General features: G+C 31.1%; 1 protein-coding gene and 1 pseudogene across 3 annotated transcripts; both read right to left on the reverse strand.

The window, feature by feature from the left end:
- Positions 1-1,910: 1,910 nt before the first annotated feature.
- LOC100820529 (calcium-binding allergen Ole e 8-like) lies at positions 1,911-4,394 on the reverse strand (annotated as a pseudogene).
- Positions 4,395-4,835: 441 nt separating this feature from the next.
- LOC100526864 (SAGA-associated factor 29 homolog A) lies at positions 4,836-11,350 on the reverse strand. 3 transcript variants are annotated; one of them, XM_003553359.5, is made up of 10 exons: positions 11,029-11,350; positions 9,679-9,772; positions 9,434-9,510; positions 8,994-8,999; positions 8,323-8,432; positions 7,797-7,882; positions 6,880-6,933; positions 6,548-6,701; positions 6,356-6,369; positions 4,836-5,093 (listed from the first exon to the last, which is right to left on the reverse strand). In XM_003553359.5, the coding sequence occupies exons 1-10, from the start codon at positions 11,144-11,146 to the stop codon at positions 4,991-4,993; spliced, it is 816 nt and encodes a 271-aa protein (XP_003553407.1). In that variant the 5' UTR covers positions 11,147-11,350; the 3' UTR covers positions 4,836-4,990. The 3 variants fall into 3 exon arrangements, with proteins under 3 accessions (XP_003553407.1, XP_014627608.1, XP_014627609.1); XM_014772122.3 differs by having other exon boundaries at positions 8,323-8,429; positions 11,029-11,318; XM_014772123.3 differs by lacking the exon at positions 8,994-8,999 and having other exon boundaries at positions 11,029-11,317.
- Positions 11,351-12,939: the final 1,589 nt, after the last annotated feature.

Consider the following 12,939-nt stretch of genomic DNA (forward strand, 5'->3'; position numbering starts at 1 on the left):
TTTTTACATTCCAACACGTTCAAGCAAATATGTAGCATATACATATATTTACTGCTACCAATAATTGCAAAACATTCACATTAATTTAATTGCAGAACATAAATTTTCAATTCTTTAATCACATTCAACAATAATTTTTCGGAGAAAAAAAAAATCAAGTGGGATTGGAAATAGCAAACATAAGGTTACAAATAGTAATTTCCAAAATTTCTTATAGGAACAAACATACCTGCGCAGCACGCAGCTTTTCAAAATTCCTTCACTTACTAACCTACGTGTAGCAGCCATAGCTTTTCCATGAATTGGAATTGCAACTCACGCTTTCTTTTTCCATTATAAATAGATAGTGGCAGCCACAATGGTTTTCTCCAAATTTACATAATATTTATACTTTCTCCAAAAATTGGTATTCAACAATAATAAAATATTACCAATAAAACAATACATGCAGCGGAAAATAAAATTCCTAAATTTCATAATTAGGATTTATGCATAATATGGAGAAATTAAATTATCCCTAAATTTCATAATTAGGGTTCATACATAATTGAGAGAAATTAAATTATCCCTAAATTTCATAATTAGGGTTCATGCATAATTAAGAGAAATTAAATCATTCTTGGAGAATCATAAATTTCATAACACATGCTCTGATACCACATGTAAAAATTTCTTAAGGGTTTCCTAGACTATCAATTATAGGAAACCAACAGGATCTTGAAACCTATGATTCTCACAAACAATCAATAAAGAATAATAGATAATGATGTGTACCTTTCTCCATAGGAACTTCTCTCCAGTGCACTTTGATTTCCTTGAAAGAGGAGAGAAATAAGATTTCACTTCCTTTGGCCTTTCTTTTCTGTCTCTCTCTTCGTTCGTGATGGCTATGGGTGAGAAAAGAGCACTTTCTGGTCAGGAAGGGGACCTTATTTCACGTTAGTGGGTATTAAGCCCCTTTTATAACCACTACTCCCAGTAGCAGTCAACCTAGAAACTTCTCCTATTAAGCCCAATTACAATTTAGCCCTTAATCGTTAATTATTTATTTATTAGTCCCTACTAAGTCACATGCCTCTCACATGAGACATTAATTCTAACATTAAACACTGTAATTCATGACCAAACATTTAAAATATTTATATTAATACTTCTTTTTTTTCTTTTAAATCTAAACTTTTTTTATAAGAAATTTTCTTTATTGAATATTTTTCGTTTCAACGTTCATCCTTTTAACTACTTTTATTCTTATGCTAATGTTTACTTTTAACCTTTTCCTTTTTATTGTCCATGCCAGCACAATCACATATGTTACTATTTTTTAAGAGTGTGTTTGGACGAGACAATTTAAAATTCTAAAGAATTTTAAATTTTGAGAATTTCAAATACTTCAATTTAAATTCCTTTATTTTTAAAATTATGTGTTTGGATTCCTTTAATCCACATAAGTCCGCTCCCTATGAACCATCGCGACGGCAACAGGTCCAGCTGCCGCAGCGTCGCCGCGTACAAGCCGGTGAGGAGCGCCAACAAGTTGTCTCCCACGTGCGGGCACAGCGAGAGATCTAGTTCCGTTTCGCTCAAGTAGCGGGCTGCGAGCGCTGGCAGGTGCTTTGCCCGTAATGGCCGAAGCAAACGACGGTGTTTTGCCTCAAGGGAGTAAAACCACTTACACGTCAGCGAGAAGGATTTTTTATCCAACAGCGCCGTTTCGAGGAAGTCCAGGATCACGAACATTAGCTCCTCCGTGAGAACCTCGAAGGGGTTAGTGGCGTCGTTTTGAGGGTCCGAGCGCTTCTGCTTCTTCATCGTTGTTGTGCATTTTGCGTTTGGTTGGTCGTTTTGGAGAGAAGGGATGATTTTTTTTTTTGTTGTTGAGTTTGTTGGAGGAATAACTGTTAACACGAGATTTATTGAATGAGCTCCGCAACGGAGATGAGGCCGTTTTGTCGCGGTCGTAGAGATTGAAAGTGTTGCGGAACTCGCCGGATCCGCCGTCGGCGAAGGCATCGGAGCGGCAGAAGGAGGCGAACTCCATGAGGCTGATGAAGCCGTCGCGGTCGGTGTCGAGGTCTTCCATGATGCGGTGGAGGTCCTCCAGAGAGACGCCGGATCTGAGCAACCGGAGCACGCTGTCGAGCTCGTCGACGGAGATGTTGCCGTCGCCGTTGGCGTCGAAGCGGTTGAAGACTGTCTCAAGTTCGTTTGTATATTTGAGAATTTGAAATTCACTCTCTCTTAAAGATAGAATTTGAAATTCTATTCATTCAACTAAATAAAATCCCTTTTAAAATTCTAAAATTTTGAATTTTTTTTACTAAAATATCCAAACAGTTACTTTTAATGAAAAAAAAATTAATTCCCTATAAAAAATATATTACCTAGTTAAATTACCCTATTCATTAGTAATTCTTAAATGATAATATTCCATAAACATGTAATAGCGTCTAAATTTCTGGACATTTTTTTTATCAGTAATTTTTGGACGTTTGATTCACTGCAACAATATCAATTTGAATCGCATGTGAAAAATATTATGTGTTTCTAAATATGGACTGATTCCCTGACTTATGTTGCATAAGGTCTAACAAATACAGTTTTTAAATTTTATGAAAATAATTTATAACAATTTTCTTTCAAAAAACAATTTTTTAAAGAAATTTACTAATTAATTTTAAAATATAAACATTCAAATATATAAAAATTCTAAATATGAATGAGATCAATAAATTATATTTTTCATTGATCGCTTAACTGTAGTAGGAACATGAAAAATTGTGTGTTTCTTATGACAACCGTTATTTCATAACAGAAGTTACTACTAGTTCGCTGGGAAAATATGCTGGTCTAGCAGAAATAATTAGTGGATTTTTCAGTAATTTTATTATAAATACCAACCTTATTAAAGTTTTCAATTTTAAATACATTTTCATAATTTAATCGTAATTGATTGTTAGAAAGAATTAAAAAAAAAATTTCACAACGGTAAACGGAATTTAACCTTAGTTAAGTATGAAAATCAAATGCCATGATTGGAGCATATATTACATTCTTAATTTAATAATTACTTAAAAATGGACAATTATTTGTATTAAATTCATTAAAGGAATTATGCTTTTTTTATCATAAGAATATATATAATGAAATTGTTAATATCAATAAAAATATTATTAAATTGATTCTTAGAAATAATCTTAATTATTTTGAAAATTAAGATTCGCGAGCATATTTTATTAAATTATTAATTATTAAATAACAAAAAATTAATTTAAATAAACGCATTAAACACTATTTAAAGTCATGAAAAGAGAGTGTTTAAGTCTTATTTTAATATAATTTTTCATAGAAAGCAAATATTTCAATTACATTTAAATGATTTAATGATTTGATTTTATTAAAATTAATTTTACCAAGGCAATCGAGCCTTGTCCACGATGTTTTAGGTGACGTAAAATTGTATTTGTTTTGGGAGTGTGGGGTAGGAGAGTTTTACTGTAATAGTTTCACGGTTGCTTTTTGTTATTGTTAATTTCATATCCTAATTTGAAAAAAAAACCGGATAACTTATTAAAATAAATGCATTAAATATTATCATTAAGCAATGGTTAAGAAATTATTATTTATTTTTTTTATTTCCTTTAATGGGATCATAAATGATATACATTCAAAAATAAATTAATTCGTTTGAACTAGTTGTATATAGTATTTTTATTTTTGTTAACTTGCTCATAAATGGTATTTATTTCCTTTAACAATAATTTTAAAAAATGAATATTAAGGATCATGATTTGAACAATTTTAATAAATTATTAAATATTTCAAAACGGACACTATTCGAAAAAAAATTCAATTATTTAGTTTTATCATTATTGAAAAAACGGCCAACTAATTCAAATAATTGCATTAAATATTATTTAACAAATTACTCTGTTAATCATCATTAAAAGAATTTAATTATTTAATTGTTTATTTCATAGTTTTTTTTTTGAACTGCAAAAATAATTTATATTAATAATTAATCAGTACCAGGGGTACTACATAGTAAAATCTCTTGCAAAAATGGATAACTATTTTTTTATTTCAAATAATTGGATCATAAATGATATACATTCATCTTCACATGTTATATTAATTTTATTAGTTTGAATTATTTTTTCAGTGTTTTACTTATTATATGTCAACACAAATAATCGAATAAGAAAACTTGAATTTTTTTTAGTTTAAAGAACTATATTAGTTAATACAATAGCAAACAAACAAACGATTTATTTGTACATTGCACGGATAAAAACTAATGATGATAACAATTGTTATTTTAGAAATTAAGAGCATTTCTAATAATGTTATTTAAGCAACCGCTTCATGTTCTTAAGTGGGTTCAAAGTAGACCCCATTATATCACATCACATTTAATCAATCCACTTGCATTTTACTCCAATTCTATAATATAGTTAAGCAACCCACATTTTTATACCATACATTTTTATTTATGTTAAAATTTATTTCACCACTAAATGCTAATTTTTAAAGCAAAGAATACTTTTTTATTCATAAGCAATAGTTCCTTGTACAATAAACCGTGTTTGAATTTAAGCAACCTTCTTTGCCAATTGCCATCTAGATCAGCTCCAAATTGCTCTGATGATTATGATTTTTACTTTTGGTGATTATAATTTACTACATATCTTGACTATAACAATCAGATTAAAAAGAAATTTTTATCAGTTTTTAAAACGTTAAATGCTAATTTTTCATAAGTAATCGAGACTGGGGCAAGTACGACAAAGTTGTTAGAGACTAACCAGGGATATTTATCATTTCTAGGTAACGTGAAATTGAACTGCAGTGTCATTCTTACATGTTTGAAATTAGGTAGCAATGTCATTCTTACAAGTTACAAACCACAACACATGGAGCATATTACACAAGTGGCACATATGCAATAGTCTAGTTTCTACTTTATACACAACTATAAGTAGCTTAAACTCACTCATTGGCGATGTCCTTCTGGAAGAGGAACCACTTTGTGGAAGGGCACTGTCCTTTGTGGTAAAGATCCATCTTCCTCATCATCATCAAATTCCAACACGTAACTGTTCCAAACACTTTCGAGAGTTAACAACCATAGCATAGTGGCAAACAGAACAGTTGAAGAAGAAGAAAACACAAAGGGTCCAGTTCCAAAAGCACAGTTATCTCTTTTGTTGTTTTACTTTACATCAATCCTGATACATACTCCAATACATTCATTAACACCCTACTGAAAGTTGGAAGATTCTAAAACCCCAAGTAGAAGTGGCATCAACATGAAGTGATGTGCAAACACTATCATTTCCAATGAACACAAACTTGCATGATCCTAATACCCACTTCAATTGTCTTTATTATGCAACTTTGGATTTGGAGTATGGACAGGACAAGTTGAGGGAAGGCCTGGCCCATTTTTCTTCCATAAATTTATACAGAAGGATGTTAAATCCTATTTAAATATCAACCAAATAATTCGCTTGTGCATTCAATAGCATTTAAAAATTCAGAAAGAATGATGACATTAGGGACAGTTAAGACAGTTATTGGCAGAAATTAGCAGTTACATGTGATTAAACATGTATATCGTTTTATCAGCTTCAGTTACGTATTTTAGGATAAGTTATTTTACGTATGGTCTGATGGAAGGTAGTTATTAAGTTTTATTGGGGCAGTTATCATGTAAAATTTATAAAGAAAATATCTAGGAAAGGAGTGTGTCCAGAGGAGAGTATTTGGAAGTTCTTTGGACACAATTATTCTTTACGGGAGTTCGTTAAAACTCTTGGACAGCTTCTGGTGTAATTTTTTTTTTTTTTATCATGCTTCTGGTGTAATTTTCTATTCAATTAGTGTGCCTAAATCTCAAATTTCAGTGTTCTATCAAAGAACAAAGGAAAATACTTGTGGAGGAAAGAAACACGGAAATAAAAAGGATAGAAGAAAATATAATAGAAAAGATGTGCTGTTTGGATACATGAAAATAAGGTAAGTAATGAAATTTATTTTTGCTTACTTGGATGAGTGGGTGTCAAAATAAATAAATAAATTATATACAAAGTTTTTATACCAACTTAAAATTCAGAATTTACTAAATTACTTTTCTTAACATATATTATTGTTTATTTACTTTTTTAAGTTAAAAAAATATTTAAAATTTAAGAAAACAAAAATAAAAAGAAAATTAACTTCCCTCCCCTTTATTTCCATTAAACCAAAGGTTTAGAAAGTAAAACAAATCATGATGCCATTTGATTTTCTATGGCTGTGATTAATAATATTTAGAACTGAGCAAGCATTCCATGGAGCCTTAACAGAGTATACTTACTCCTCGGTCTTCCTCTGCACAATTGCGAAATGTTGGAGAATAACCCAGAACATGCAAAATAATATTGGTCAGTATTAAGTCATTGTCACAAAAGTTATACTAACTAGCAAGGATTCACATACTACAAATTGATGGAAGTCAGAGAATCAAGAAGTAATCTCACTCTACTAAGGAAAATGAGAGAATTATTACTCTGCGATGGCCTTGAACAACTGTTGCTTTATAAAGTGCAGTAGTTCCTGGATAGACCGCCAAAACATGTCTTCCAGGAGGGAAATCTTGAGCGCTAGAAGGATCATTACTCTTGGGAAAAGGAATGATATTTGCCATGGGAAGCTTGTATTGTCTGTGAATGCAGCAGGAACACAAATGAAAGTAAACACGTCATTCAAATGCGTGACAATGGAAGACATGTGGAAAGAAATTCCCATTTAAGTTTAAAGTAGCGCCTCAAGTAAATCAAGTACATGACATGAGCACTCTAGATAATTAAACATGACAAATTTCCTAATAGGTTAGGTTACCTTTGGCCACTGCTTTCTTCATCATCACCTGGTTCCTCATCTAGTACTTCAAATCTGTCAAATCATGTCACAGGAGAACAAATAAAATAATGACAAGGACAATTACAAAAGATTAATGTCAAAATGGATACTACTCTTTCTGTCAATGATTACAAACCATACACTAGCAACAGTAACTTATACAGCAAAAAATCTGACTAATACATACAGTTTAAAGTTGGTCAAATGACAAACTCATTTAGTTAGGTAAAGACACAGTCAGGCAGACTCAATCCAAACAACAAGCTTGAAGTTGACCTAAGCAAGGCAAGCATGGGTCAAATTTACTCACCAGACCAGATATGAGTGGTAGTAACCTAGTATATAATATATTCAATTCTTGACTTAACACTCCTTTTTCCTTTCTGAAAAAATAACCTTATTACATCACTAGCAAGTGTATTTCCAAGTCATTAAGATAGAATAGGCTAAACATACATTTGTTAGAACTAGACTCACAATATAATGCCCTTCATTATAGTTAATGTCTTTAAGGCAAGAATGTGGTATAACCTTTTCTTGAAAAATAAATAGGCATAATTGCACTAAATACTCCTAATGCTTATTACACCCAAAATCCCTCTCATTTGGGAAACTACTGCCCTATACTTTAAGTACTGTTCTTACACCCCTATACCCTTGGTTGCATAAGAAATTACATACCTCCCCTACATTCTGTACAAACCTTGCACAAAGTCCCCTTGTAGATATTGTAAAGCATGTAATTCCCCATACAACAATGGTGTTAGTGTAACAAGCAAAAACCATAGAGGAGTTGAGTAATTACCCCCAAATTAATACTATACATATGAAAGAACACATTCTATTGATTGCTTGAACTCAATACATGACTATTTAATTACAAAATGTATACTTACTCCTTTGATTCCTTATCAAAATGAATCACTTTTACGACAAACCATTCATCCTTATCGGCATTTCGTGGTGTGACCCTAGCTGCTACCTGAGAATTGACAAGAAATTAACTTAATGGAATAGAACTCGAGATGGTTCATGTAATAATATTAGAAAATAGGTTTTTGAAAATGTACATCGAGAGAGAGCTATGTCTGTCAAAATGTTATTACAATTGATGCATAACCTTGAGAGAGGTTCTCATGTTTATATATAGAACCTGTTAGATCTCAGTTTTATTAACTACCAAATAAATAACATAATTACAACTGCATAACAGTTCAATTAACTAACTATAACTGAATTTCTAACAGTTGTAAGCTTTAAATGAAGCAACAGAAACAGTTTAACCCAGACAAGCTTATCAGAAGCAATGTACTGCACACATGTGCAGTATAATGTGACAGAAAAAAAACCTTATTAATAAAAAGCAATAAAGCATTCAATTTTCCTGATTTGTATTGATCAAACTTGAGTGCAAATGCATACCTGTTCACCTTTAAGATTGGCACAAGCCTCAAGTTGACCTCGCATACTAGGAGTTAGCCTTGAAATATCTGACTCAGTCTTCACTCGTTTCCTTTTCTGCTCATTACCTTCTGTAACACAAGTACTGTCAGCTACACAAGGTATATAAAAATTGACATCCCAAAGGAAATGAAATCATAATAATAACAAATAGCATAATAAAATTATTTGCTTCAACCAAAATACTCCATAAACCCTTCCACATATTTGTATGTATTTTGATTCTCATGTTTGCATAGCTTCACGTTATCAACTGAATGTTGTACAAAACATTACCACATTGTTGGGGAAGCAATGCATCACCATGAATTAGCTGGGAATAACAGCAGGATGCAAAAGCACTCTTGCTAATGAGTTATAAGTTTTGGCTAATCAGCACCTCCAAATCAAGATTTCTGTAGATATACCCAGCACTGATTTCCATTCTCCTTCCACCATATAGGTAGAGAAGGAATGAATGTAAATATAAAAGAGTCGATTAAAACAGAATTTTAAGTTTTACTTAAAATTACACGTTAGCATGCCCTCCCTCCCCGTTTTTCTTCTTCATGTAGCTGAACTATACAAGATTGACCAACATGGCAGCAGAGATGTCAACTATATTGATGAGTATCCAAAGCAGTAGACTTTACCTTTTCCTGGAAAAGAAAAAAATGGATGGAGAGAAAAATCTTAAACAACCAAAAAAATGCAACATCCTCTAACAAATCAATGGAAATTTGGCATGTAGTGTTGTCACAAAGATTGTCAGACATATTATTTTTTTTTCCTCCCCCCTTTTCTTCCTCATTTTATTTGCTTCCTACTTTCATTCCCCTGAAAAAGCAGAACTCTAATGCTTTAGATACTTGCTTTGGTTCTACATTGTTGTTGGTCAATCATACCTAGTCCCTTTGGTTAATACATATAACACAAATAAGAAGGAAATATTAAGAGAGCAACATACTAAAAGATTCTGATCTGTTGATAGTATTTATTTTATGGATGAATGCTAAATGTATAAGCTTAAGTAAAAGAGGTGATAATGTTTCAAATGAAAGACAAATATATTTGTCACAGATTTGAGACAAACCTATTCTTCTTCGTGTTTGCCCTTGTGGACCCGTAGGCAGTAGGGCATCAATTTGGTTTATCAGTAAGTTGGAAATACTGCAACCAAAATCAATATCAAGAATCATATGCTATAGAATGCCTAGCCTGGACAGAGTATGTCAAGTTACTATAATGTCAAAACCCATGGCTATAATTTTCAGCATATCAGAAAATAAAATGCAATTCATATAAAATGCTTCATAGCTACAGACAGATTAAACATACCTTGCTTCACTTTCTGAAAGTTCTTTTGCTTGAGTATACAAAAATTTCAGCCTTGCCAATGAGTTATCCCCAGGCTTCTCAACCACTTCAGGAGCTGCATCAAAATGACAAAAATAACTATCAACAACAAAATACAGACATAAATAATAGAGAATATAAGAATAACTGAACATCAGATCATATTTCCCAGATATGGAAACAAGTAGAGTCATTCCAGTCTAGAAAGTACTAAGAGTCTTTGACTTTGTCAATTTAGAGCGTAGTCCATGGTTTCCAATGATTGACTAACTCAAATATTTCCAGTTCCATATCCAAAAGCATGAAAACTATAGCAAATGGGAATCTCAAAATTATGAGGTTTAATTTCAACTAATAATATTTAGTGTTCCATTTTGTTAATTTCACTAAAATGACAAAAGTGTCGTGAACAAACAATCTCAAAAATTTAAGTTGTTTGTTAGGCAAAGATACATGAATGGTTTTGTATCATATCTCGTACAAATTCCCTCACTCGAGAGCCTTCAGCCTTTAAGTGTGCAAAAAGCACTAGCCCACCTACCTTCATCCTGCAATACTCAAATCGTCCTGGATATCCAAGGATGCAATGTTCTCTCCAATACCCTTACTTTGTGTCAAAACTAGCTTACGCATGGATGCGGCATTTTAGTTCCCTTCCATATCCCTCTGCTCAGCCGCCATCAAGCTCCATTGCACAAATGCATAAAAGCACCTTAAAAGCAGTGTCCCACTTGCAATTCAGGTTTTGGTGACAAACATTTTTCTTAGTTATTCTTCTATCCTTTTCAAGAGGCTAGGTTAATCCATTTTTTTCTCACTAGCACTTCTATTGATGTTCTTCACACTTGCCACAACCAAACTACCGTAAGCAAGTTTCTATCATATTTATCACACAATTTTCTTTCATTCACTTCCCTTTACAATCTTTCTATCTTATTAGCAATCAACACAAGCAAATCAATTTTTTATATTTATTTCATAAATGAAATATGAACAAACAAACACTTTAGCATCCAAGTTCGTCAAATTCAAAAACTAAAAGTAAGTTCAACAGAAAAAAAAAATCACTTAAAAATAGCGCCACTTTAGAGGGTAATAAAAATTATTAAACACACAAAAAAAGCCAGCACGCTCTACAGTTTTTTTTTCTTAGTTTTTAACTTCAATTTATCCAGAACTGATAAAAAAACAGAAGAAACACCTGATTTGCAAACATACATTAACACGATGAAACCTGAAGGATCACAAACAGGACGAAGATGCAGCATTGAAAAAACCCAAAAATAAAAAATAATAATAACAATGAATAGAAAAAGAGAGAGAGAAACTTACTTGCTTGAAGCTTCTTGTGAAGCTTGTTGATCTCCGACAGAATATCCTCCTGTTCTTTCCTAACCCGATCGAGCTCCTTCGAGTTATCCAATATCGAGACAATGTCCGGCGACGACATCGTTTTGATCGCGAAAACAACAACCACGACACAATACCAGATTCTTCCAACGATTCTGCTCTCACCTTTCCTTCCAACGTTGCTATCAAAATCCGAAATCGAAAAGCGAGAGCGGAATTGGAATTTCCAATTTTTATTTTATTTTTTTCGTGTCAAATTTTACAAGGTGGGATATTTAGTTTATCCTCCGCTTTTTATTTTTTAATTTGAAATTAAAATTAAAATTTAGATAAAACTTATAAACTATAACCAGGAACTAAAAAGTTAAAGGCGAAGTAAAAGTTTATAAGTTACTTAATTGAAAATATTTGATAAGATTAAATAATAAATGTTAAATAAAATAAAATTACATATTTAATATTTTTATATTTAAATCTATTTCTAATAATTTATATTCTTAAAAGTAAGATAATTTTTAAATTGTGTATTATAAGAAAATGACAAAGATCGATGATTTTACTAATATTGTTTAAATTCAAATTTTTTATTTTTTTAAAGTAAATTAAATGAAATAAATTTTATTATAATTATATTGTTTTAAAAAAGTTGACATTTAAATGCTTTATTAATAATATTATTTTAAAACAAAAATTAAAAAATGTTTTTTCTTTATAATCATTTTAAACATTTATTTTCCTATTTATACAAGAATAATTTAGATATATACCTCTCTCACTTGTATAATTAATTATGAAATATAATATAAATTAGATCTTCTATTTAAAATTAATCATATACATTTGAAATTATATGTAAAAATGATAAATTAGATAAGAGGAGTTTTTCAAACAATGAAAACAAAAAGATAAGAGGTTTTTTAAATAGGTAAATGATAAATTTCATCTCTATATTATGAAAATGATCAATTTAGCTACAATTGTATAAATGTACCAATAATTTAGTTTTATCATCAAGTCTCCTTCATTTTCATTAATTGTTGAGTGCCTAGGTGGCACGTCCTTATGGCAAATTTACATATGCAGAAGAAGACATTCCATGTCATCCAACAATGTTTTTGACTAAAATATCTATGATTTTTTTATTATTTTAAAATTTGCAAAGGCAGCAACTATTTTGAGAAAAAGGTTCTTCTTCCTAATTTTGTGGTAATGTTTTCTTCTGCAATGACAAAATAGTCCCTAACAAATATAGCTTAATAACAAAATGGTCTACATTTAGAACATTATCTCACACCACCTTTAGAAATTTTACATTGATCAACAATGTCTTTTTTCTATCCTATCTATTTCATTTAGAACATCATCTCTAATATAGTCATCTAAACATGCATCCTCACGATCAGCCACTTGTTTGTTTGTGCTGCCACCTATTGGCTCATCAACAATGTAATGACCTGCTTTCGTTACATAATTAACAAAGATAATGTTTTTTATTTTAATTAAATTAAGACACTCTTTCTACAATTTATTTTATATAAATATTGTGTGATTTTTTTTTCTCTTTTAAAACCCACATTTAAAGTTTAAGCATCTCTATATATAAATCATTCACTTATGAAAATGAGACTAAACCAAACATATTACATAAAAAAACTCTAACCTTTTAATAGAGATAAGACTTTGATTCTTCATAAAACTCTTTTTCAAATATACCAAGTACAAACCTAAGTTGATCATCTCTATACATGACACTAAACCCAAGAAAATAAAGAGAAGAACACAGCTCTAAGACTCGTGCTTGCTTCATCTATCAAACCTCCAAGAGGAAGATTTACCCTAAAAGTCATCTACTCCTCGCGTACGTAAAGTACAAGATCATCACAAGCACGAACC

The sequence above is a fragment of the Glycine max genome, chromosome 19 (genome assembly GCF_000004515.6).
Source record: "Glycine max cultivar Williams 82 chromosome 19, Glycine_max_v4.0, whole genome shotgun sequence".
Lineage (NCBI taxonomy): Eukaryota > Viridiplantae > Streptophyta > Magnoliopsida > Fabales > Fabaceae > Glycine > Glycine max.